Source organism: Tenrec ecaudatus, chromosome 3 (assembly GCF_050624435.1).
Source record: "Tenrec ecaudatus isolate mTenEca1 chromosome 3, mTenEca1.hap1, whole genome shotgun sequence".
Classification (NCBI taxonomy): domain Eukaryota; kingdom Metazoa; phylum Chordata; class Mammalia; order Afrosoricida; family Tenrecidae; genus Tenrec; species Tenrec ecaudatus.
The window spans coordinates 218,361,611-218,388,828 of record NC_134532.1 but is presented as its reverse complement, the minus strand read 5'-3'; the positions used below and the strand labels follow the sequence as shown (position 1 = coordinate 218,388,828).

General features: G+C 53.3%; 1 protein-coding gene across 1 annotated transcript in view; it reads left to right on the top strand.

Annotated features, from left to right (window-relative positions):
• The window catches only part of POLN (DNA polymerase nu), a 170,886-nt gene that overhangs the window by 142,508 nt on the left and 1,160 nt on the right, over window positions 1-27,218 (top strand). The window contains exons 19-23 of the mRNA XM_075543610.1: window positions 6,566-6,648; window positions 12,868-12,999; window positions 20,948-21,058; window positions 22,442-22,520; window positions 26,460-26,527. Of these exons, the coding sequence (XP_075399725.1) occupies window positions 6,566-6,648; window positions 12,868-12,999; window positions 20,948-21,058; window positions 22,442-22,520; window positions 26,460-26,527 (473 nt within the window). The remainder of the gene's footprint in view (window positions 1-6,565; window positions 6,649-12,867; window positions 13,000-20,947; window positions 21,059-22,441; window positions 22,521-26,459; window positions 26,528-27,218) is intronic.

Here is a 27,218-nt window from a genome sequence, read left to right as displayed (position 1 = left end):
CAGAAAGAAACATTCTGTGATGGGTACCAGGGTGGGAGAGGAAGGGCAGTGAATCACTCAAGGCAGATGGGAGTTGGGGAGGCTAGGGTCGGCAATGTTGGTCAGAGCACCAGTAAGTGGAGACTGCTGACCTGTCAACCTGACTTTACAGTGATCAAAACAGATGGACAGGCATAAGGATTGGGCACAAGACATGGTGGGACCTTTAATGGCCAGGTGTAGGGCCATCAATTTCTGTGGCAGGAATCCTCTGACTTGTTTAAATTATCTCCATATCTTCCATCATTTGGCTAGAAGACTAGATTCGTGCCTAGATACATATTGCGTGTGTTTGGCAGGCGATGTGGGTCATAAGTCAGAGAGAGGACCCGACTAACCTGCAAATAAACTTACATCAACACCCCTTCCCCATCATCACTTCCTCTCTCCTGCCTTGGACTGTCACCGATGGTACCAATTTCAAGTCTCCTCTTGGTTGCACTGGGCCAATGGGCTCATCTCTCAACCGTCATACCCTTTCAGGTGCAACTTGATTAGTTTCAGCTCCCAACATGTCTCCATCTTCTCATAAATGTGCAGGAATCTCTTTCCTGCCTGTATCCCGTGTCCCGTTCCTTTCTTCTCCTCCCTCCTCCTTCTCCTCCCTCCTCCTCCTCCTCCTCCTCCTCCTCCTCCTCCTCCTCCTTCTCCTCCTTTTCCTCCTCCTTCTTGTAAATGCATATCTTTGATCCCCTTTTCTTATTTTAGTGGGCTCTGTGACTGATCTCTCCTCTTTAACTTGAAGCCTGTTAAAAGATGTTCAGCATTTAAATTGCTCTCTGATCGCTGAGCAGACAATGGGCTGTGGTCAAGAGAGGCCACAATAGGTGGGTGTACTCATCCAGGAGGGAATGACAGGTCTTATATCCAAGACAGATATCAGGAAAGTCCAGATCCCAGCTATACAAGGGGTGGGATTGACAAGATCTGGGGGTGAACTGGATGTGGGAAAAGAGATGAAAGGGGTACTGTTGTTGTTAGGTGCCATCCAGTCAGTTCTGACCCACAGCAACCTGATGTACAATAGACCAAAGCACTGCCTGCTCCTGCACCTTCCTCACCCCTGTTCCTATGCCTGAGCCATTGTTGCAGCCATGGTCAAGTGGGGGGCAGCGACAAAGAGGAAGGCCCTCAAGGAGATGGACTGACACCATGGCTGGAACAATAGAGTGGGTTTAGGGTGGGTGGAATTAAGACTTCAGCCTTGCATTTGTGGAACTTGCAAGTCCCATGTGGAGACGTTAGACACAGTTACATTCACAAGACTAGAGGCCTGGAAGTGGTCTGGGCTGGACACACCATTGTGTGCCTCAGTTTGTAGTAGCTGTTACTGTCACTGCCCTCTTGTTTCATACTTATGTGCATCCTCAGTTGGAGCCCCTCATCTCAGGCCGGCCCAGGACACACTTCTCATAGCAGGCACACTGCTCTTGAAAGGGTGCGGAGGAGGAAGAGGAGGAGGAGGAGGAAATGTGGTAGGATGGTAACTGTGGCTTACGTACTGTCACTTTGCCCTGCTTTGGCTGGTCCCAGAAACTGACAGGACTGGGCAGCCTTGAACCATGACCCACGGCCATAATCTACCCATCAAGGCCCTGCTTCCTTCCGCAGCTGCAGACACAACCGTCATGGGTCATGTGGCTTCACTGGATGGACTCACCGCTTCCCAGGGCAGGCCCTGGTGTGGCCCAGAGAGGTTTCTGAAGGGCTGGTAGATTCTCTCCTGCTCCTGGGTCTTTCTAGGAACTTCCAAACCTTTGCTAACTCTGTCCTGGGGGCAGCCTGATGCCTGTCCCAGCAGCCCTGTTGGTCGCCTTTTCACCTGTGGGTCTTGGTGTTATTGTGGCTGTGGGTCTTGGTGTTATTGTGGCTGTGGGTCTTGGTTGCCATCAAGTCAACTGTGACCCTGAGCAGAATGAAACCCAGCCCAGTCCGGTCACGCCTTCATGCTCCCAGATAGGCTTGAGGCCATGGTGGTGGCCACGCGTCCCTCCATCTTACTGGGACTTTCACTTATTTTTGCTGACCCTCTACCAAACACCATGCCCTTTCCAGTGGTAGATCTTTCCTGATGCCATATTCAAAGTAAGCAAGCCAAAGTGGAACTATCTTTTGCTTCTAAGAAGCCTTCTGGTTGTATTTTTTCTAAAGTGGATTTGCCCATTCTCCTGGAAGTGCATGGTTCAGCACTCCTCACCAACACTGTAATTCACATACATCAGTTCTTTCTGCATCTCTGTTCTTCCTTTGGCCGCCTTTCACATGTGCATGAGGCCATGGAAAAGACCACAGCCATGGGCAGGGAGGGGAACAAATGAGGAGCTGATACCATGGGCTCAAGTAGAAAGAAAATGTTTTTAAAATGATGGTGGCAATAAATATACAAATGTGCTTGACACAATGGATGGATGGATGGATTGTGATAAGGGTTGTACAAGCCCCCAATAAAGTGATTTTTTTTAAAAGACCACAGCTTGGACCAGGGGCACCTTAGTCCCCATAGGAGGCATCTAAATTATCCGCTCTTGTCCCTGACTGTAGCTCCTTGCCAGCCTCTTGTCCCAACAGTCCCCTGTATTCCTAGGAACTTAGCTTTTCTTCCTCTCTTCTCTGCTTGGTCTCCACCACAGCACTGCTAGACCTACAGTTACAACCCCAGTCCCTAGAATCTCTGCTGCCCGGAGCTGACCCATCGTGTAGGCTGGACAACGGAGAGCAGATAGGACTTCAGTTGTGTCATTTTTAATACAAATCCCAATCCATTTTTCCATTTCCCACCACTGAACAGGAATCCACCTTTGGCTGCCTTCACATGAGATATGTCTGGCCTTTTGAAATCACTGGCTGCCATGGTCCCCAACTTGACTGTGTGCTCTATTATCTGTCTGCCAAGACCGTGTCTGTGGGACACTGCTCGTCATCCAACATCCAAATCACTGTTTCTGTGCAGCTTCACAACTTCCTTTGGCTGCCAGAATTCCCACTCATTCTCTCTCTCTCTCTCTCTTTCCCTCAAATTTGTTTAATTTCTGTTAGCAACAAACTTCTCTTCTGAGAAATGCCGGAGACACGAGAACAATATCAAGAGTTGGGAAGGGAGAATTGGATCTCCCAAAAGGATGCTTTTTTGATGTCTGGGCAACAGAAAATGTCCTTACTTTCAAGAACAAAGAAAATAGGCTAGCTTTTCTTCATTGTTTAAGAAAAAAATTCCTATTGCTTAAAGTTTATTTGTGTATTTATTTTAGTGCCTCCCCCACCAAAAACTGAGGTTTCATTCTGTATAAGTGTGTACTTTATTCCTCATCTGTGGTGGCCCCTCCGAAGGGCGTTGTGGTTCTGGATGTTAGCGCCTGTCGGGTTGGCTCCAGCCCATCACAACCTCGCTTTATTTAGTGCCATCGAGTCCGCTGCGACCCGCAGTGACCCTGTGCACAACAGAACAAAGCGCCGCCCGGCCCTGCACCACAGTGTGACCGCAGCCCTGCCTTCCTCTTTCATCTTCAAATTTTAACGTGCGCACCAAGCGAGGAGAAAGACCACGGCTTGGGGAGGAGGGCACCTTTTTCCACGTTAAACTGCACAACATCCTTTATTCTGTTCAAAGGACGGCCGCTCTGTCCATGTCCAAATTAGCCTGAGCACAATTAAACATTCTGGAATTCTCACTCTCCGTCCTATGACCATACTTGTTAAGTTCCACACAGCCTAATGCCTCCTCGTATCAATAAAGCGCAAGTCAGCACGTTTCTGGTACTCACGGCTTTTGCCAAGACCCACGTGCCGTGGGCAGTGTACTCTGTCCCCTCTGAGTCCAGGTTGCGTTTCTGGCAGCACCTTGTTGCTGTGTGGTGGCAGTGTGTCTACATCCTCTGTAGCAAAATGTTGCCAGGGTGTGAGTTTCATGATTTTGTCTGGTAATTTCTGCATCTGACTTGATTACCTCTCTTGGGGATGGGGATAGATTTAGATTTCTTTCCGTTGGTGTTCCAGGTAGCTGTCTTCTAAATTTCTTGACATAGCGAGTAAGGACTTCCAGCATTACATTCACTATTAAAAGTAGGGTGGTGGTCTGCCAATTCCTGGAACGTGGTCTTTCACCAACGCCGTCAGTGCAGCTTGATGTCTTCCTGTCGTGCTGGCGCTTCTTGGTCACATGGCGCTCTGGATATGGTAGGCATGGGCCAGTTCTTTCTGGTACCGTGGCTGTGCATTCATTCCACTTTTCCTTCCACTTGGCATCAGCACTCTGTAATTCAGAGCGAGTTTCACTAGCTCTTTTGACAGCCGCTTTGATCGACCCATAGAGCCCTATTACAACTCAAGGCTTGAATTTCTTCTGGAGTTCTTTCCATTTAAGATACACCGAGCCTGCTCTTACTTTTTTATTTTTATCTGTGTTTTTGCGCATTTCATGATCATATTTCACTTTGTCTTCTTGAGTTGACCTTTGAAATGAATTTATTTCATCATTACCATACATACTCGAGTATAAGCCGATGAAAATATCAGCAAAGGCTCCTAATTTTACCACAAAAACTGCATTAAAAATGTGCTGAAAAACTCGGCTTATACACGAGTATATACGGTATATGTACACATATGCATGGTGTGGTTTAACTCACTGCCAAGTTGGTTCCCGCTCATGTATAAAAGAACGAATGTTGCCTGGTTACCTCTGATGCATGTGAAAGCTAGACAACGAATGAGGAGGACAGGAGAAGAACTGAGGCCGTTGAGTTAGGAGATTGTTGAATAATATTAGAAACCATTGCCGTGGGTTGTCAGAACAACCAAATCTACTTTGGAGGAAGCACAGCCAAGATGCTTCTTAGGCATATTTTGAACAATTGAATTGTATCCGAGAGCAATTACTAAGAAGCATTTTTAATTATATGTTTTATTGACATATCTTACACAATCTAATACCTCCATTCACATATAATTCTGTCATTCAATCCCGTCAAGTGAAGTGATACAATCATCGATCCTATCAGCTCCCCATTCCCCCTTTGGCTTCATTTCTCTCACCACGCCCATGTTTTCAACTGCTGATCCTTCCTCTTTGTTTCCAACTTTCATATTCCAATCACCAAAATCACCAACGCATCTTGATTGTGTGTTTAATAAATCTCGGCGTGAACACGTGGGTAGAATTCTTCACTTGTCCATTGCTGGCTCTAGTGGTTGCGCATAAGCTTGAAGGACAGCTGTGTTGGCTCGTCTCCCTGTAGGTGTTCGGGTGTTGTCTAATCACAAGCAGCACTGTACTTTAAAACCAGTCTTGCAGTGTTCTTGTTGATAATGAATTTGGCACGTGGCTCTTGATTTTGTTACTCCCTGCACAGTAAACCATATGATTTTCTGATTCAGGATGGCAAATACCAGTCTATTTCATCTCATCCAGGATATCAATCTTTAAGCATTTCTTTTTTTTTTCTTCAAGTTACAATGTTTCTAGATTTATACTTTGTGACACGTTCTAATAATTAATGGATGTTTGGAACTGTTTCTTATTTTGAGTTGTGTGTGATCAAGGAAAGAATATATTGTCATGTTAAGTATTTTCTTCAACAATTTCCTCAGTCTCTTCTGTGAATGTTAAGCTATTGAACTTTCTATCTCTATTGAAACTGTGTTTCCTTAAGAGATTGTTGGTTACATCTAGGTTTTCATACTTACTCATTTGAATTTGTATAAACTAGCTTCCTAGTCTTTTATGACTTCATCCACATCAATAGCTATTTTTTCCTTATGAGTTCTTATTCAGGGTACATGTGCTTTCTCATGTGTAAAATTAAATTAGCTAATGGCTTGTCTTATTTTTTATAAGAACTGTGACTTTATGTATTAATTCGAACTGCTCTTTTTCTCTTCTCTACCACAGTAGTTTCTGCTTCTAGCTTTATTTCTTTTCTTATACATTCTTTTGGCTGGCTTTGATTTTACCTCCTGAGCTGAACCTTAATTCATTTACATTCATTTTCTCAATGTTTACTAATAAAGGAGTTTAGGCTCAAGCACCAAACCCAGTGCAGTTGAATCCATTCCAACTCATCATGACCTTATAGGACAGACTAGAACTGTCCACAGGGGTCCTGGGGTGGCCAGTCTTCAGAGAAGCAGGCTGCCTCTTCTTTCTCCCTTGGAGCCACTGGTGGGTTTGCATCACAGACTTCTCAGTTAATGGCTCAGCTGCACCACCAGGGCTCCTTATTGCCATGTTTTTGAGCTATGGAATATCCTCATTGCTTTAACTATGATTCACTGGTTCTGACATGTGGCATTTCCATTAGAAACCTTGTGGCTTCTGTTGCTTCTTCCTTGAAGGTACTGATGTCCATATCAAGCCAATGCTACACAGCCCCACCTTCCCTCTCCCCTGCCTTCGTGCGAGGCCCCTGTGACACAGCTGAGAAGCCCCAGTGAGAGCGCATTGGAGTGGAGCCACGGGTTGGCCTCTCATGTCCACCTCTCTGAATCCACACTGGCTGCCTGGTGACATTCTGACTGTCTTGCCACACAGGAAGGGCATTCCCGAGGAGCATGTGAACCACGTGGACAGAGAGCAGACCAAGAAGGTGGTATACTCGGTGGTCTACGGAGCAGGTAAGGCTGTGGCAAGGAAGTAGGGTCCCATGTGGTCTGTCACACAGGAGAAAGTGGGCTTAGGGGTCTGTGTTGCCCCTCTCTTTGTGATGTTTACACAGCCCCTTGAGGGCCCTGTGACATTGCTCAAGTCACTCAGCCCTCACAGCCACCACTTCGAATGAGAATGGAGTGCAGGGTTGTTCCCTGTCTTGATGACAGCCCCACTGTTCCTCTCCTCCTCCTACCTTCCCCCTCTCCTCCCTCCCCTCTTCCTCTTCCTGTTCCTCCTCCTCTCAGCTACACCCCCAGGAAAGGGGTCTTCCACTCTATCTCCTCCTCACCCTGGGTTCCCCCTCATGGGCTACCAGGGCCTTGTAGGCTCTTTCCTCCTCTGGGACATGCTATGGCCACAAGGCCTGATTTTGACCCAGGAGTGCAGGGGGAGAGGGTCAGGACAGGATGGTGACCAGTCAGCCCCTAGTTAGGGACCCTCCATTCCGCTGTCTGGCCAGGTCTGTGCCAACTACCTGCTCCCTTTGACTGGTCTTCTAGGAGCAGTGGAGCTCTTGAAAAGACTCTGAGAAGAGACTCCATCTGTCTGCCTCAGAAATTCTTCATTTATTCAAGGAGAGGCTGCACGACTGAACACACCCCTAGTGAAAGAACAGCTGGGCAGGCACAGGGAATTGTCCGAAGAGTCGCCTTGTATTTCCCAGTGGGGGCACAGTTGCATCCCATGTGCTTCCCCAACGGCCTCTTGCCATAGTTGAAAATGCAATGTTTATGATGAACCCGAGCCCACCTCAGACTGCCAGGGTGGCGCCCACCCTGGGCATTGGTCCCCTTCCCTCCCACACTCACCTCTCTGCTCTTCACTCACATACTCCCTCCTCTGCCTGCCTTGCTCGCTGTATGAAATCACCACAAGCTGAGCAACTTCACACACACATATACACACACAGAATCCCCTCTGTTTATGCAGGTCCCAAGTCTGGGCACAGCAAGGAAGGCTGCCATCCTGATGTCAGCTGGGGCTGTGGTCTCATCTGAGACTCGACTGGGGAGGGATCCACTCTGGTCAACAGGCTTCAGCTACACACTGGCATCAGCCACAGGCTGCCCCCAGCTCTCTGCCTCCTGAGCCTTCCAGCGTAGGCAGTCGTCAGCATGTTAGCTCCCTTCTCCAAACCAGCGAGGCAGAAAAACATGCCAGCAAGACAGTTGCTACAATCTAGAGTCTTGGGACCCCAGCAGCCATCACCGTTGTCACAGTCTCTCTGTCAGAAGGCAGCCCCCACACTCGGGCAAGGGGTCCCACAGGAGGCAGGCAGCATGGGAGCCCCTTGGAGGCTATCTTTCCCAACCCTGCCCCACACCTCTCTATCCTCCCTGCTGCCTCAGTGCCCCACCACACTCTCAGATATACGTGTACTCTCCCAACTTGAGCGTTGGCCCCTGAAGACCAGAATCCCGGTCGGTTTTGCCTGCTCCCTGGCACACCATGAATGCTGGCGAAACAGAGTAGTGAACGGAGTTGATGTGCCACTCAACTTTGGAAGCATGCTCATGCCGTCCAACCTTTGGAAAGCACACTAAGAGATGTTGCTGCAAAGGGTCTGAGTCCATGGGTGACAGTAGGGTAGCAGGAAATGGGTTCTTTAGTGTTATTTAGCCTATGTCTCATCTGTGCCCCAGATCCTTCCGGGGACCTCTGTCCTAGGGAGAAGGCAGCGTCCTACCAAGTCAGGTTAGCTCTCCATCCCCTGCATCCTGCTACACAGACAGACTGTCGCCACCCTCACTGGGCCAAGCAGCCCCAGCTCAAGTCCCAGCTCCCTCAGCTTGGTACAGGGCCCACCTCCATGTCCCTGAGTTTCTTTGCTGGTAGATGTGATCAGAGTGTCCATTTCCTGGGGCTGTCGGAGCTCACCTGATGGTCAGATGCTTGTCTCACCAGGTTTGGGAGCTCACTCGACAAGCAGGCAATGCTCATCTTTGTCATCCGACACTGAGTCAAGGAGGGAGAACTTGAGTAAATGTCTGCCACATCACTGAGTGGCCCCTGCATGCCTTCTCTAGTGCCCGGCACCCAGTGGGGCTGATGGACGTTCCCCCCGTGCCTGGCCCCCACTGCTCCCTGGCTCCCACAGAGAAATGTGTCTTGCTCCTGTGGATCGGTGTGGTACCTCAGGAGCATCCTTCTCTTTGGGAGAGGACAAGTGCTGGGCTCTGTAAATAAGCAGTGAGTCACCCGCCGGCCGTGACATTAGTGAAAAGGGTAATTTAGCTGCTTTTAGCCTAACAGTGACACAGAGGGTCCCACCCTGAGCCTCCTCTCTGCTTCCCAGTCCCTGCCCAGAATAACAGAAATTACTGCAGATCCACTGGTACCGAGGCTCAGCACCAGAGGGACAGGGCCTGCGGCTTGGGGCGCCTGGCTACAGGCCCCTGGAAAATTCAGGAGCCAGGCTCTGGATCAGCTGTGCTCCGAGGAGGGGAACGATGTTTTCACATGAACGTTCCCCTGGGGGCCAGGACCCCTATGGCGGAAGTGTGGCAGGAGCCACCTGTGCCATATGCCTTCTGTGGGTATCTGGTGAAGCAGCACCAGAAAAGAAGTCAGAAGATCCTCAAAGAGGGGGGGGGGCACAAGGTAGACTGAGCCCCCCAGTCATGGGGCAGGCTCTACTCATAGCCCCCTCAGACCCAGGAACAGGCAAGCCCGAGCAACAGAGCCATCGGGACCTGGGCTGGAAGGCTGACTCATTGGCCCACTGCTCCATCTTCAGCGAGGTCCCTCCACACCACCTAGCACCTCTCCCAGCCACGGCTGAGCCCACTGGGCCACCGCTCCCTGCAGCTCACACTTAAGTCTTGACTGCTCTCTAATGGTTGCTAATTTTGCCCCACGTCCAGCCACTATTTGCTTGACAAGCATTGACTGACCGTGGCGTGGGCACCTGTATTCTGCTCCATGCCAGGCCTGGAACACAATGGTGGCACCGTTTCTGCTCCCCAAGAGTGGCATGTGCTGTCCAGAGTTGCCAGAGCCTGAAAGCTTGCCACTGTGTGGTGCGTGCATCTACAGACTTGTCCCCAAGGGCTAGGGGAGCCCGGGAAGACTGCCCTGGGGCAGCAACACCACAGATGGCTCTGGAGAGGGAGGCAGGAGTTACCAAGTCTGCTCCAGTTCAGACTAGCCATCGTTCCTGAAGACCCACTGGATGCCAGGCACCAGTGAGGCCCCTGAGAGGGAAGCCAGAAGGGGGAAACTGCTAGCCACGTGTGGGAGACAAAAGAACACATTCCGTGTTGACCCCATGCCAGCTTCACAGCACCAGGATGTCCATTCCTCACTGGGGCTTATGGACTGTGGGAAACCCCAGTTCAAAACCAACAAGTTCTTCTGTGGGTGTCTGCAGACCGACCCGGAAGTATATGTGCAGAGGCAGAAGACCCCGAGTGCGTGGTGCAGCACCGTCTCGCCCTCTGCCATGGCCAGGAGGAGCCGCTGTTGCTTTCAGCATCCACTTTAATCCTTCCCCTTGGGCTGGCCACCCCTCTCTGGCCTCTGCTAGCTCTGTCGTGGGAAAGCCTCCCTGTGGGTGCCCTGGCAGAAGTTTCCAAAACACCTGCACCTCCCACTGCTGCCTCCAAGTTACATTCACATGCACACAATGGGCCAGGCCTCAGCCATAGCCTGAGCCTGACTGCAAGGGACTCTGGGAAGGCAGTGCCCTGCGTCCAGCCCCTGTAGTCAGTAGAGGATGGACGGCACCTAGGAAGGTGGACTGGACATCGGAGCCAATGTTCCCTGACCATAGGAGCAGGATCACCAGCGTCCACCTGCAAAAAAATGGCCCACGGCTTGAACCACAGGTGAACGAGATGAAGGCAGACAGGTGCTGATGGGTGCGAGAGCAGCCTAGCAGGTGCTAGGAACTCTGAGGGAGGTCGCTTTGAAAGGGCCCCCAGTGGGAAGTGCCAACGGGCTGAGGAAGGAAGCCATCTGCATAGAAGGAGAGTGGCCTGGGTCAGGAGGAGGGTCACAGGGGTCCCACTAGAGACAGCCACGCTCGGACCCACAGGCAGGAAGGCTCCCCTGGAGCTCCCCACTCCTCTCAGCACCAGTGGGGCCTCTGGATGGACAACCAGGGGCTGGAGGTGGACCTCAGACACCACGTGACTGACTGCTCTCTGCAAGCCGATGGAATTTTCCATTCGAGGGCCTTAGCGGAGGGCTGGTGATTGGAATGTCACTGAGTGGACGAGCCAGAGATGGAGTCTCGCAGTGAAATGTAGCAAACACACGCTAATGTATTCATGAAGGCAGCACACGGTCCTAATTAAGCTCACAAGCTCTGAAGAAAGTTGTTTCCCACCCGTGGTCCAGAGCAGTCAGACAGGCCTGGGCAGAGCAGGCCCGGCCAAGGGCTCTGGGCGAGCGGGAACTGGAAAACTCAGGTTTCCGTCCTCAACCAAGTGGAACAAGCCATGATGGCCCCGCACCCTCCCAAGCCTGGAACCACCTTCTATCTAGAACCACGGCAGGTGGCAGGTGGCCTGGGCCAAGAGGAGCCCAAACTAAAGAAAGGATTGTGAGGTCGATGGATCCCACCTTCTCAGACTTCACATCTCCACCCCTTAGGCCATGACTTCTGCACCATGTTGTCTGAAGGCCCCTTGGGTTCCCCCTAATGTGAGCCCAGAGTGAGCCCGGTAGGTACGGAAGAGGAGAAGGCCTGCTATGGGTCCGAGTCACGCCTCCCCAGGAATACTGGTCTTCAGGCTGCTTGTCTAGCAGGTTGTTGGGGTGGCTTTGGAGTGCCATCGAGTCAGTCCTGACCCAGCGTGGCCCTCTGCACAACAGAATGCCCTGCAGCACCCTCACGAGTGTGCTGTCTGAGCCCACTGTGGCAGCCACTGAGTCAGTCCGTCTTGCGGAGCGTCTTTCTCTTTGCCAGCATGAAGCCCTTCTCTGGGAGTCTAGTCTCGCTGCAGTCTCATCCAAAGGCGCTGCCGCTCAGAGCCCAGGGCTTTCCCCATGGTCTCTACCATCCAGCAAGGCTCCTGCACCTGCCCTCATGGATTCCTCAGTCTCTATCAGAGATGGTCAGTCTTTTCTAGAGTGACGGCACACCAGGGATTTGGGGGAGGGGTGCATAGGAAGCTCCAAGTGGGAGACAAGCATGTGCTGTGCTTGGAACTCTCCTTGCTCTGGCTCACTGGGTCCTCTCTACAACCCTGGGAAATAACCGTCACCATTTCTCTGAGGAAACAGGATCTGCTGCAGGTCAGGAAACATCCCCAAAGTCCTGGAACACCTTCAACGGGTGATCTGTGGGACTCAGATTCAGACCTGTGAGTCCAGCCCCTGCCCCCAGCCAGTTTGTGCCATGAGAGCATCCTGACCTTTCTGCAGGGAGCAGCCTCTAGAACCAAACATGGTCTAGACCAAAGGTGTCTGTCTCGGATAAGAACTCCCAGTGGGCCGCTGCCGAGTACCACTCTCTCATCGCCCGGCAACGGAACCTTCTTCCCTGCTGTGCTGTGCTCGCTGCTATCTTCCCCCAGTTCGGGAATCAGCTCTCCCACCGGACCACCAAGAGCAGGCACCATGCCCACTTCGTTAACTGCTTCACGTCTAGTACCTCGCTGGCGCTCAGTCAATCCTATTGAACTATGATATGAGAAAGACGGGGCTTTCTACTCCCATATACAGTGACAGTCTGAAACTCTCAGGGGCAGTTCTACCCTGTCCGACAGAGCCTCTGTGCATCAGCATCAACTCGACGACGGCATGGAGGAACAAGCCTCCATCCAGGTTGGCTAGCAACTGACACCTCAGTTCTTGAAGCCCAAAACCCACCACCACCCTGACCAGTCCAGTTACTGAGACAAAGCAGTGGAGGAAAATACTATTGGTATTTGTGGTACCTTGTTTCACCAACCAAGAGTGGTTACATGTTGGACTGCCATCCAAGAGGTTGGCAGTTCAAAAACACGGGCAGCTCTGAGGGAGGAAGAGGGGCTTTCCACTTCTATAAACAGTTACAGTCTCAGAAACCCACGGGGGAATGGCAGTGAGTTTGGTGTTAGGTGGTGGTGGTGGCAGCGGCGGCAGCGGTGGTGTCGGCGGCTCCTTAACGTGCGTGGCTGGTCACCTCTGGTGTCAGAGACTCTTCTGAGTGTGCACTGGGAATTGACACCGCCCTGGACTTGTTCTGACCTGTACAGGGAAGGATCGACTTGCTGCTTGCCTTGGATCCACTGCTCAGGAAGCTGCTCAGTTTCTAGAGAGTTTTTCACAGAAATACAAGAAAATCAAGGACTTTGCCCAAGCAACTATTGCTCGATGTCACCAGACAGGTAAGCAGCTACAGCCACCTACTCGCACCCTGACTCCGCAGTAATCCTACCAGGGACTGCAGCTGGCTCTGTTGGGTGATTTTTGAACAGATGGGTAGATGGGCAGATGGCTGAGTGGGAGGCTGGCTGAGGGTTTGCTTTGGGGGTCAGAATGTAACATACTTTTGAGAAAAGGAGCATGTACGTGTACAGGATAGCTTTTTTAGACTAAAATGCATGACTTGTTGACTTGTACAGATCAAAAACCTAAGTGACTAGACACAATTTATACCACCAGTGAGGACTGGAGCCAGGGCAATGCATTCAGTAACACTCGTTCACTAAAGCAGAGCCACGCCTGCTGCATGAAGACGTCCTGGAAATGCAGAGAGAGGGGGAAAACGGCAAGCCGACCGCAATCTTGAGGTGCCAATTGTAAATAAGGCACCCTGAGAGCAAAGAGACGTTCTCTAACTTACGTGGAAGGACGTCCGAGCTGTCCCTCACTCACGTCAGGAGCAAGGCAAGAATCTCCTCCGTTAGTGCCTCCACTGGGTGTTCTCTGGGCCTGAACCACCCAACACAGTAGCCACTGGCCACATTGCAGAGCTTCCTCGGCATCACAAACAGTTCTCCCAGACAACCCTATTCTGGTAATGTAATTAAAGAAGAAAGGGAAATATATGAATAGAAAGGAAGATACAAGGCCTGAGCTGCAGACATGCTATGCTCGCTGCCAGCTACACCGACGCGCCACCACTCCCTTGTCAGTGTGTTACTCCGTGGGATGTGCAGGTCGCTGTGCTGGTGCTCCAAAAGCCAGCAGAGTCGCTCAACAGGAACAGGTTTTCCAGTGGAGCTCCCAGGCCAGGAACAGACTAGGAAGGAGGAACAGGTTGTCCACTTGGGAGGAATGAGCCACTGAAAACCTTAAAAAGAGCAGTGGAGCATTGTCTGGCATGGTGCCAGGAAACAAGCCCCTCAGGTTAAAAGACCCTGAACATGACTGATCGAGAGCTGGCTCTTTAAAGTAGTCAACCTTCATGAAGTGGATGAAGCCAAGCTCTTAGGCCTTCCCCGGTTGATGAGGCACGGCTTAAAACGAAAACAAAGCAGCTATAAATACCCAGCAATAATTAGAACATGGCATGTACAGAGTACGAATCTAGAAAAATTAGAAGTCATCAAAAATTAAATGGAATATATAAAGCTCTATATCCGTGGTATAGTGAGCGACAAGGGAAGGGCATTGCCATTTTGAGTTGGACACTTGTATGGTTCACTATGCTGAGAATGACTAGTAAGAAGAGAATGGCACCATTCATGGTCCAAAGGAACATTCTGAGATCTAGCTCCAAGTGCAGTGTTGCCTGTGGATGGAGTAAGAGCTGCAGGCCTGCAGGAAGCACAGTTAGTAGAACTATTGCTTGAACGTGTGCACCAACCACTAAAGCCAGTAATCAAGAAACTGAAGAACCCTGACAACTTTGTCAGGCTGAAATTTATCAAGCCTACAATCGAGGTGCATTGATAATTATTGAACTCTGACATTTGCAAGGATCGATAGTCAAAAAATATGGCCTTGGTGATAGAAGTGGGGCTGGAAATTCCTTGATAAAATTTTGCAACCCCAATGGCTTTTTCATTGAAATATCCTTTTCAACAACGTAACTGGTGACTACATACTTCAACCTCACCAAATGAAATACATAAGAATCAAACCAACTATATCTGGAGAAGCTCCAGAACATTAGCCAAAACAAGGCCAGGGGCTGGCTAGGACAGACAGACTTTAACTAGCTCAATGCAAGTTCAGGTTAAAGCGGAAGAAGCCGGAACAAGTCCACGAGAACCAAACTATAATCGTGAGTATGTCCCACATGGATTTAGAGAGCATCTCGATAACAGATGGGATACATTGAACACGAATGGCAGAAGACCACATGATTTCTAAGAGGAAGTCGAGAACATCGTGCATGATGGAAGCAAGTCCTTAAGAAGACAGGACAGAGGAAAAAACAGTGGAATTGAGAAAGGACGCTGAAACTCACTTTGAGTATGAACTGGCAAAAGCACATGGAAGAAATGATGAAGTAAAAGAGCTGAACAGAAAATCAAGTAAAATATAATAAAATGGGCAAAAACCCTAGGATTTAAAAACCAAAAGCAAAGAACAGGCTCAGCATTTTTCATGGTGGAATCGCTGAAGGTGGGGCGAAATCAAGCTTTCAGTTGCAATATGGAAGTTGGGGACAAAATACTGAACCATGCAAGAAGCTTGAAAGGAATACACAGACTCACTGTACCCAAAATAATTGGTTGACATTCAGCCATTTCAATAAGGTAGCATAGGATCAAACGCAGTAACACTGAAGGAAGAAGTCCAAACTGCCTTGAGAGCATTAGCGAAAGCAAGGAACTAATGGAACACTGATCAAAATGTTCCCCCAAACGGACGCGGTACTGGAAGCACTTACTAGTCTATACCAAGAACTTTGGAAGACAGCCACTCGACCAGCCAACCGGAGGAGAATCCCAATGTGTCCCCATTCCAAAGAAAGGTGAAAACTAGGTTTAAGGTCAGAACAATACCACATGCAAATAAAATTTTGCTGCAGGTACTTTTTAAAGGGCTGAAGTAGTACATCCACAGGGCTGTTTCATGCCTGTGAGTTGTTTCTGATCCACAACGCAACGAAGTACCACTCATTGGGGGTTGTGTTGATGGAGCCACTGTTGCCACCACTGTATGAATGCAGCGCCTCACCCCTCCGCTTGACCACGCATGATGTCCTTGTCCAGGGACTGGCCTCTCCTGACGTGTCCCAAGTGCCTGAGAGGAAGCTTCCTCCCCCTCACTTCTAAAGAACATGGAGCCGTGCGGCCTTTGGGGAGTCCCTTGCCCTTTTGCTGGTCCTCACCAGCACCGTAATTCAAATGCATCCGCTCCTCCGTGGTCTTCCTTAGGGAATGTCCCGCATGCAGAGGAGGCGATGGGAACTACTGTGGCTTGAGTCGCACGCACCTGAGTCGCTGAGTCAGATTCGACTTGATGGCAATAAATTTGAGTTTGGGGGCAATGTGAGCAAATCACATTGGAATCTGACTCAACCACTCCTGCCCTGCAGGACCCAGGGGCCTTGCAGCAGGGTGGGGGCTCACTCACTGCAGCTGCCACGTTTGCACCCAGAATGAAATATGGACATAAATACAGGCTCCTGTTAACAACAGACACCTGGTGCTCACATACGTATGTTTGCTGGAGGTACTTGTTAGTTTTAAAACATATACATATATATTTTTAAAGGACAAGAAGTAGAAATGGCAGGGATGGGCAATATACCTCCAGGGTGGCCTGCACAGCCAGAGCATGTAGCCCACTGCTCTCCAGCCCTCCGGGGGAGCATACAGGATCCATACACACAGACAAGTCCTGCCTGGAGCCCAGCCGCCCTCTGTGCTCAGAAGAGGGTCCTGTGAAGCTGTAGGGGTGTTTCCCGCTGCTGGCAGGTGGGGGTGCTTGCTTGTTCGCACGGAGCCCGCAGCACCCAGAGACCAGGAGGTAGCTCTGGCACCACCCACCTGGTCACACGTGACCATGAGAGCACCTTAGGATCAGAGCCCTGGTGCCAGGACAGCAGCCCAGGGCCCCTGAGGCCTTTGCCCAAGATACCTGGCCTGGCTGCTGATGCAGCGGGCAGAACTCACTAGACACATCTGACCATACAGAACCCAACTTCCTGTCCTAGCTGGCATGCTGTTTCCCAAGAAACCTGGCCATCCTGGTGGGAGGGCCCAGCATCCTGAGTGTGGCGGCAGGGAGGACTTCTCAAGAAGCATCTTGTTCTAGTCGAGTGTTTCCTTCATCTTCCTGGAATTATTTCAGCTTGGCTCCTAGGAGTCACATGCTCACCTGGGAGGGCTCAGTGAAGGTGTGCTACAGGGATGGCCATCCTGGGCATCAGGGAGGGGCCGCATGCTTTCAGGCCCTGAGTCACAGCTGTAGTAGGGGTGGGGGTGGGTCCATCAGGGCAGACTGACCCCGGGAGCAGAAAGTCTCTGGCCAGCAGGGCAGGTTGACCACAAAGAGCAGGAGACTTTGGTCCAGCAAGGTGGGCTGATCACGGCACTAGGAAAACCAGGGTCCCACAGGGCCAATGGAGCATAAGGAGAGGTCGGACTGTGATCCAGAAGGGCGAACTGACCATGTGTGTCTACTCCCTCTCCTGCAGCATAGAGAAAGGGGCAAAATCCTGGAGAACAGCACAGCACTAGAGACGAGGAGGGGTATTGGTGGGGAAGAGGGGCAGATACCTGGGCACCAGCTCCTAGGGACTGCTGGCCTGCAGGGTGGGTGCTCATTCAGACCTGCCCTGTCCATGTCAGCGACACCGCTTGCTGGGTAGGGCCAGCATTCCAGAAGCCCCAGCGTGCTCCCTCTAAGGGAGTCTCTATGGGACTCTCCAGGGAAGCCATGGACAAGCCCCTTGGTCCCAGGGCAGCCCCTCCCTCGCTGCTCCCTGGTGACCACTGATGGGACCTTGAGCAGTATCTCCCTCTGTCTACCTGAGACCCAGCACAAGAGAGCAGTCTCTGAGCCCAGGTGTCAATGGTCCATCCCCACCTGCTCACAGGACAGCAAGTGAGTGTCGCCCATCCCAAGTCTGTTCACCTCTGACTCCTGGGCTGGGAAAGGCCGAGCCTGCATAGCCCACAGCTCTACCTGCTCCCCAACACCCCCATGGCAGCCCACAAATCCTGCCCTGGTTCTAGACCCAGGAGCTCCACACTGGGCAGGAATAAAAATGTCAATTCGAAAGGTTACACCGTGATCATGGCTGCGTAGGTGAGAGCACCCAGCGAGGAGCTTCCCGTGCACTGTCCATGGACAAGTTCTAACAAGGGCCACCCTCCGGGGCCACTAACTGGGTGCCAGGCTCATGCCAAGTGCTTTCCATAAAATGGCTCCGCTGGTCCTCACTGTAATGCTTACTCAGGGCTCTGTCACTGACCCCACTTTACAGATCGAGAAACTAAGTCATTGATGGGTTGAGCATCCACTAGGTGGCACAGTGCCTGGACCGCGCTCAGGCAGTGGGGCTCCAGACTTGGCACTGCCCTCAGCCACTCAGCTGCACCCCCATGGCATGTAGTTCGTGTTCCCTAAGGGACTCTGAGCATTGCGGAGCCAAACTTGATGTCGGCATGCCCTTCTGAAAAGATACTGCAAAGAAATACTCAGACAATCATTAAATTATCCCACCGCATTTGCTGGGTGCCCCCCGTGTGTCAGGGCACTATACTTGATAGCCGTGACCCAAGCTACTGCTCTGTGGAGCTGACAGCCCCATGGAGAAGGCAGATAACCCACAATAAAGCCAGCCAGTTCAGAAGAGGAGTGGCGAACCTCACTATGAAAGAACCAAGTGGGATGGCCAAGGTCACTGGCAAAAGGTGTCAGCGCTGGCCTCACTGGCCACAAGGCAGGCAGGCCTGAGCAGGGATGTGAGAAATGACATAGCAGGTGGACAGGGAGCCAAGAGCAAACGGGGACCAGAGAGGCAGGGCGATGGGGAAGGGATAAGATCCCACCCACTGGGCTCACTTCCCCAGCAGCAGACTTGGAGGCACAGGTGGTCTTGTGACAGGGTTGAGAACTATGGTAGCCTTCACCGGAAGTCTGCAGTACAGAGAAGAGGAGCTTGAAATACAGGGCGCCAGGAGACTTCCACTTTGGCTACCGTGAAGTACTAGACTCTCCCTCCTACCATGAACAACTAGGAAATGGGGCAAAAATAGAAAGTGGTTTTCAGGCACTGGAAATCAACAGTGTAGAGCAATCAGGTGGATCATTCCCAGACTTGTGCAGGGGTAGGGGGTACTTTATCCCTGAATATCCCACCTCAGCCCCAGAAGGATCATGGCTGATTAGCAAGGCTAAACTAGCCCTAGATTTCCCAAAGTCCAAAGAGAATGAAATGAGGGCTCATCATCCCAGCTGCGAAGAAGCAGTTGGGCTGTACTTTCTTCAAGGAAGACTTGTGTGTGCTCCCGGCAGTCCGTGGTACTTTCAGTGTTCTTCACCAGCACCATGCTTCAACTGCATCCCTTCTTCCGAAGTCTTCCTTATTCACTGTCCTTATTCATTGAAAATGCCATCATTTGAATCAGGCGCACCTGAGTCCTCAAAGTAATACTTTTGCTCTTTAATACTGTGAAGACGTCTCATGCAGCAGATGTGGACCTCCTCTCGGTGCCTGGGAAAGGACACCCTACTTGACACCTAGAGGACCCACAAGAGAAGGCAGACCTTGACAAGGTGGGTTGGCACGACAGCAACAAGGAGCCCTCATAATTGTGAGAAGAGCCCCGGACTGGGCAGGGTTTTGCCCTGCTACTCTCGGGGTCTCTGGGATTTGGAACCAACTCTGACAGCTAGCAACAGCCCGAGAGTAGAGACTACTCTAAAAAGAGACCTCAAGAATCAGGCTGATTTGCAAGTCACTTGGCTTCCCAACTCATCTTGAAGAAAACAAATCCAGCTCTCACTAACATAACACTGATAAGCTTCAGCATCCAGCCCCAATCACCGTGTCCAGCAGGAGAATGCACGCGTTATGGGGTCACTTCCTTGATAGCACACTTGCTGAAGATCATTCAACAATGGTTGTAGCAATCCATTGTCAGGAAGCTGCCAGATTTAGAAGAGGGCGTGGACAAGGATGTCCTTGCTGATGTCAGATGGATCTTGGCTGAAATCAGAGACCAGCAGAAAGATGTGCACTTGTGGTTTATTGACTCTGTCAAGGCCTCTGACTATGCGGATCATGACAAGATGGCAAGACTTAGTCTCACATACTTCAGGCATATTGTCGAGAGAGCCCAGTACTTGGAGAAGGCCATCAGGCTTGGTAAAGTGGAGGGGTGGCAAAAATGAAAACAGAGGAAGGCCCTCAAGGAGATGGACGGACACTGTGGCTGCATCCACGGGCTCGGGCAGGACTGTGCAGTGCTGTGTTCTGTCATGTGCAGGGTCACCAGGGGTCAGAGCCGACGCCATGGCACCCAACGAGAACAGCAGTCATTCTAGAATCTGTTCATCTGTGTTCATTTTTTGAAAGAGGCCTCACAAAGCTGGGATGAGCCTGCATGTGTAGGGATGTGGGATCCAGCTCAAGCCACGCACCACCCCCTCCTCCAGTGGGAATGTGTGGATGCCTTTCCCTGCCTGCACAGCAGCCACACGGTGCACCATCTGTTCTCCAAGTTCCACACAGGACTTCTAGCAATGTCTGTGGTGTTCAGAGGTCCAGAGCGGGGCATAAATGGCTTGAGTTCAACTATGGACCTGAGGAACACCTGGGGGCCGAGGAGCTTAGATGTGGGGTGGCTAACTACGGGGTCAGTGGTTGGGATCCCACCGGAGAAAGACGAGGCTGGCTACTCCCATCAAAGGGGCAGTCCTGTGTGAGAATCGACTCAATGGCAGGGGGTTTGCATTTATTTGAGGTTTGGGGGTTTGGTTGTTTTCCTCAAAATAGGCATTAAGAACCCACTTGGTATTGTGGAAACAACCCCTGTCTACCTGCCCCCTGTAAGCTGCCAGCCCAGAAGGCCCAATGGGCAGTTGTGCTCAGCCACATGGCGTCAACAAGAATCGAAATCGAGAGAACCGTGTTGGGCTGACGGGAAGGTAATCATGTAAACCAGGCCACCACTGTCTTACACAGCTGTCAGCTCAGCCAGATGTCAGAGGGGACTAGGGAAGCCCCGCCACCAGGCAAACAAAGGCCTTCCAGTCTCAGTGCCCACTTCCTGGGAGAGCCACAGACAGCACACTCAGGGTCAGCCCCCCCGAGCAGTCCCCACGAGCTCTGCAGGCATCCCCCGGGTGAGCCAGGACCACCGAGGGGGATGTCCCCCTGTCCACTGCTGTCACTCATCCTGCTTTTCCTTCATGTAATCAAAGGGTATGTGGCATCCATCATGGGCCGAAGGAGACCCCTGCCCAGGATCCAGGCCCAGAACCAGGAACTCCGGGCACAGGCAGAACGGCAGGCTGTGAACTTCGTGGTCCAAGGTACCGTGGGCCCCAGGGACAGGCCTGGAGATGCGGCTGATGGCTGCCCTGCACCCACTGTCTTACCTGGCTTTCAGCACCTGCAGTGCTGAGTCTGGACGGGTCCAGCCCAAGTCACGTTGCTACTAGGACAAGAGCAGGAAATGCCGCCAGTCCTCTGTCAGTCACACGGATTTTCTATGTGAGCCCATGGATGCAGCCAATTTGCCAGGCCACCTACTCTGGGCCTAGATAGGGTTTCCAAGACTGTCGATGTTTAAAGGAGCAGGCAGGCTCATCGTTCTCCCACAGAGCAGCAGGTGGGTTTGAACTGCCAACCTTCTCGTTAGCAGCCCAAGGCCTAACCCACAGAGCCCCCAAAAACTCACAGACATCGAGTTAATTCCAATTCACAGGGGACCCAGTAAGACAGGCTAGAGCTGCCCCTGTGGGTTTCTAAGACTGTAAGTCTAGCGGTGTAGAAAGCATCGTCTTTTGCCATTGGAGTGGCTGGTGGTTTCAAACTGGTGACCTTGCAGGTAGCACGACTCATAGCCCACTACACCACCAAACCAAGAGCTAAACTCACTGCCATCAAGTTGATTCTGGCTCCTAGGAGCTCTGGTGGTATAAAGTGGCTTACACGTTGACCTGCAAACCACAAGGTCAGCAGTTCAAAACCACCAACTGCTCCACGGGAGAAAGATGAAGCTTTCTACTCCCATAAAGACTTACAGTCTCAGGAATCCACAGGGACAGTTCTACCCTGCCCTATAGGGTCACCCTGAGACTAGGCCACCACTTGTCTGCCAGTTTGTCAGTGGACGGACACAGTGGCTCCCGGATGGGCTCAAACATAAACACCATCGTGAGGACGGTGCGGGCCTGGGCGGTGTTTCATTCTCATGCATGGGCTCGCTGTGGGTCGGAGCTGACTCGATGGCACCTCACACATGAGGCCAAGGCTACTTGATTCTGGGAGGGCCTGTCCTGATTAGGTCAGCCCGTCAAAAGATGCTTTCTAGCTTGGCGTCCCAGCAGCAGCAGAGAGAGCAGACGGCACCTTGGGAGATGCCTGTGGCAGGGACCTGAGAGCAGCCACGAGGGCTGTGAAGTCCCCACAGGTGCAACCAAGTTAAACAGGGACCTCAATCCCTCTGCCGCAGGGACCCAAGAACACGTGGGTGCGTGTCTTCCCAGTCACGCGTCCAATGAGGATGGGATGCAGGCAGCCTCCCTGAGCTCAGCCGGAAGGGACGGGGCACAGATATGATGCATGTGGGCTGTCCCTGGTCACATGGTGCACGACCCTGTACGGCTCTGCCTGCAACATGGAGTCCAGCGGCCTCCTCTGGGCAGGGCAACTGTGAGGCTGGGTGGGAGCAAGACCTCTATGTCCCACAGGGTCAGCTGCCGACCTCTGCAAGATGGCCATGGTCCACATCTTCGCCGCAGTGGCCTCTTCGCCCACCCTTACGGCCAGGTCAGTCTACCGCGCCAGCAGCCTGCCCACAGCCCTGACCTAGCTGCTCACATGACTGGTCCAGGGAGTGGAGGGGATTCATCGTATTCTGGGACAGGGTTCTCTCCTCACTGTGGGAGGGGACTCTGTGTGGCTCCCTTGGGGACACTGCCAGCTGTTACCCTGTAGAATCTCTATTTTCAATGCCCAACAGTCATCAGAGGGTCCCAATAAGAGTACCCCCATCAGCCTGACCTGCGCTCCCTTTGCTTCCATCTCTCGGGCTGGGGAAGCAGGGCCCAGCGTGTGGCTTGCCTAAGGCAGGCATGCCCTGGCGTGCAGGTCGCTTCATGGGCTTGGACCAGTCAATCCCATCATTGTGTCCCTTCAACTAGTGCTGCAATGCTATGCCCACTTCTCCCCCACCACGTTCCTTAGGCCCACAGCAGCGAACTCCCCTGCCCCTGCTCCTACCTCCAAATCTCGCGTGTGCTTTTGGTACGGTCAGTTGTTCCCAGACTGATGAGTTCCCACCATGGCTGTGGGCTGGAGCGCCATACCAACCCCTCTGGGGACAGTGCTCTCAGCTCACTGTCTGCCTCCTTCAGTCATACGGCCCAGACTATCACACACACACGAGCACGCACACACACATACACATGCGCACGACTGGTGGACTCCTCCTGCCTCGGGAGCCCTCAGGACCTTGGGGCCTCACAAGGAGCTGCCACCTGTCTCCCAGGAGCCTCCTTGAACCCTCTGCGGATGCTCGGGACCCTCCAGCCCTCCACTCAGCCAGAATTCCTATGAAGGGTACTACGGGAGCAGCTCCTCTTGATTAGGGCGGGGGAACCCAGCGTGCCCCCACCTCAGTGGGCAAGGCCCTGCTTACCCCCACACACCCTTGCGGGCATAGAGGGGCGTCAGAAGTCACTAGTGTAAGGCAAACTGGATGCAGAGGTCCGTCCCTTCCAGCCACTCTGCACTGGGGCCCCACGCTGATGTGAGAAGGCCCGCGCAGCCCACCCCCAGACAGAGGCCCTCCTGATCTTGCTGGACACATGGACATCCTGGAGGAAGCCCCCCTGGGTGGGGCACACATCTGGCCCCAAGGGGTGGTGCTCACTGACCCTTGGACAGAAAGTCACATAGCGACCGTGGGGGGTAAAGGGGGCTTCCCCAGGCTTCACGGTGGTCCCATCTGGGCAGGCAGTCAGTGACCTGGCCAGAGGTTAACGAGGGTGGCCTAGGCAGCTGTTTGTGGAGGCAGGCACCTCCCATTCTTTGATGCTTGTGGCTTCTGTGGGGAGAAGGGGGTAAGGGAGTCACTCTGCAGGCAGGGTCATCAGGTAGCCATGTGGGGCCCTGGTGACACACAAGGGAACGCCAATGGCACTCACCAGGGCCAGGGCCGGCTCGGGGAGACCTGAGGCTGCTGTGGCCAGTCCTGAAAGCTGGGCTTGAACGACGCCTCATGGCGGCCACGACCGGACCTCAGAGCAGGCCTGCATGGGACATCGTCCTTCAGTGCTGGATGTGACGCTTCCTAGGGAGCCCCAGGACCGGGCTGGGGGCACCAGGCAGTCACAGACAACAGATAAAGGGAGGTGCTTCTAGAATGTTCCCCCACAAGAGCAAGGCCCGGTGCCACCTCAGCCAGGCTATCCAGAGGACACGTGGGCTTCCTCTGGCACCGGGACAGGAGTGGCCCCTTGCCATCCCAGATGGGGCCATCACCCATCCCTCTCGTGTCCTGTGGCCCACTTCTGCGTCCGAGGTGACTCTGCCCCCGCCGGGGCTGTGAGCTGTGGGTGACTAACAGTTTTCACTATTCTTAGATCGCTGCCACAAAACAGCAGCTCGGAATTCACAACGTAGTTTCACGAGGTGTGAAAACGGCTCCTTCTAAATCGGGAGGAAGTTACAAGTGTCTAAGCCGAGGATTCTGTCCATCGGAAAACTCAGCACCTTGAGAGCCAAAGACCCTCCAGAAGCCAGGAGTCTAAGAGCAGGAGGCCTCTGAGGCAGGTGGGAGGGCAGTGGCCAGGCCGCACACAGCTACCAACACCCCGACGGAGGGCTGATGTGTCACCATCCCCTGAGGAGAAATAACAGGACAGAGGTTCCCATGAGCCCTTGGTCTTTCCCTCAGAGAAGCCATGAGGGAGCTGCCACTCTGCTCTGGCCGCTGTGGGCCTTACAGGTGCAAGAAAAGAGGGGCACCGATGGCCCCGAGGTGCCAGCCTCCGGGAGGAGGAAGAAGGCAGGACCTGCCCAGGGCCTGGACCCTGTCCTCCGCCCCGCTGTCCCCATCAACAAGAAAGGGCCTGATGGGGAGAACAGCAACCAAGTGCCAGCCATCAAGCCCAGGGTGGGCATTGCCTGCCTAGAGCGCGGGGGTGGGGGAAAAGTATGGAGGGACTGTTGAGAGAGTCTGAGTACTCATACTGAGGGGTGCTGAGGGGGTCTGAGTACTCATACTGAGAGGTGCTGAGGGAGTCTGAGTACTGATACAGAGGGGGTGCTGAGGGAGTCTGAGTACTCATACTGAGGGGTGCTGAGGGAGTCTGAGCACTGATACTGAGGGGTGCTGAGGGAGTCTGAGTACTCATACTGAGGGGTGCTGAGGGAGTCTGAGTACTCATAGTGGGGGGGTGCTGAGGGAGTCTGAGTACTCATACTGAGGAGTGCTGAGGGAGGGTGCTGAGGGAGTCTGAGTACTGATACAGAGGGGGTGCTGAGGGAGTCTGAGCACTGATGCTGAAGGGCGTCCTGGGGTCTCTGGACCTGACGCAGTGGGTGCTATCCCCTTCCCACATTGCTGCTGTAGGACAGGCAACAGGCATAACCAAAGGATGGAGTGTGTCCCCACCGTCAACAGTCAGGAAACACCTCAGGAGACATGGGGCCCACACCAACCTCTGATCTGGGTTCCTAACAACTATGCCAGGTGCCCTCCACCCCAGTGTACAGCGTGGACCACCTTCACCCCCGTGGCAGGCTACATGGGCCTGGGAGCCACAGCTGAAGCCCAGCAGCATCAGCACCTCTGAACCACCCGGCTCCACCCTCACCATAGAGCGTTACCCACCCCAGTGCCACACCGGGAGAACCTCCCCATGTGGAGGGCATCACCCCGCATCCAAGTCACAGAGCACGTGCATCCTCTGCCAGACCCCTGGACACCAGGAAGAGGTGGCTGAGGGGTGATGCAGGGCAGCCAGGCCTGGAGCCCAGGATCCAGCAGCCCTGTCCTTATTGCCACCAGCCACCTCGGCCCAGCCAGAGAAAGCGGGGAGCCCACCCCAACCTCCTCCACCACCTCCAGGGCCAACCCAGAACAGGGGCAGGTGTCCCTCATGGAGCTCAGCCGGGCACATACCCCCTTGAGGGAGGCAGAGGGGGGCTCTGCCCAAGGCTGTCAGCAGGGTGATGCAGGGGGGTGGGGTGTATGCACACTCAAAGAAGTCAGCACAGAGCTGGCAGGGCCTTCCGACATGTCCCCTGGAAAAGAGGGGGGTTGCCCAGAGTTAGGGATCCCCCCACCTTGCCCATAGTTGAATGGTCATGTGCTTTCCCAGTATCCTACATAAGCCATTACTTGTCTGACTTACAAAAGTGAACTTTTTAAAGCACCTGTCTCTACCATCGCCTCCTGGCCTTGAGTGTGGGTGCCTGATTTTCCCAAACGCAGGGACTTCCTAGTGCTCAGCAGGAACTCCTCCCACAATAGTCCAAGGGGAGCCTCCCTTACCCCTCAGTCCCTGACCACAGCCCACGACACCTTTGCCACCTCTCTCCCACCCTGACCTTCCCTTGCCCTCCTCCATCTCCCACTGAGCAGGCTGGGTCCTCCTGCCTCCCACGCACAGGTCCGGGCCGTGATGCCCCAGGCCCCACTGCGGCCCACCGTGACTTGGCTCTCGGGGGCCCTCCCCTCCCCTCCTGGCTGTCTTCCAGGTTAGTTGCCCAAATCCACGACGAGCTCCTGTTTGAGGTGGAAGACCTGCAGGTCCCCGAGTTTGCAGGTGAGGCCAGAGCCCACTGCCCGTCCCCCACTGTGTGGGGCTGGGGTGAGTGGGTAGCGAGGACTGAGGGGCGCCGGGTGGGCACAAGCGGTTGTACAGGCTGGGACAAGTCACGGCTGCCCCTCTGAGCCTCAGTGGCCACCGAGCCCCTGAGAAGTGTGAGGGGCAGCACACATGGAGCACAGACGGGATGCCATCCCTCCCTTCTGGAGACAGGGCCCCCAGAGCCTCCAGTGTTCACCAGCTGTCTGCCCCGGAAAGGGAAGGGCTGGAACAGCAGGGGCCCCACCCCCGGGCCAAAACCTCTGCTCCTGTGGACCAGACTCCCTGCCCCTCCACCCTGGCCACGGGCTCACAGCAGATGACCTGGCTGAACTGCCCCAACCTCACTCCCTCCCTGGATGGGAATGGGCAGCCTGGGGGCTTCTGTCACCCTCTCTGGCCTGCAGTGCCATCTACCTTACCCGCCACACAGTCCCCTTCCCAGGACCCCCAAGTGCCCCTCACAGCTGGGGTGAAGGCCTGTGCATGCTCACCCGGCCCCTTCCAGCGGCAGGCGGGGGTAGGGAGGCCTGACAGAGCTGACAGCCCCTGGCTGGACCAGACAGTGGACACTGGGGTGGAAGGGGTCAAAGGGGAAGGCAAGAGCAGAGCAGGGGTCCCGGAGTGAGCGGGCCACAAGTACTGTGGT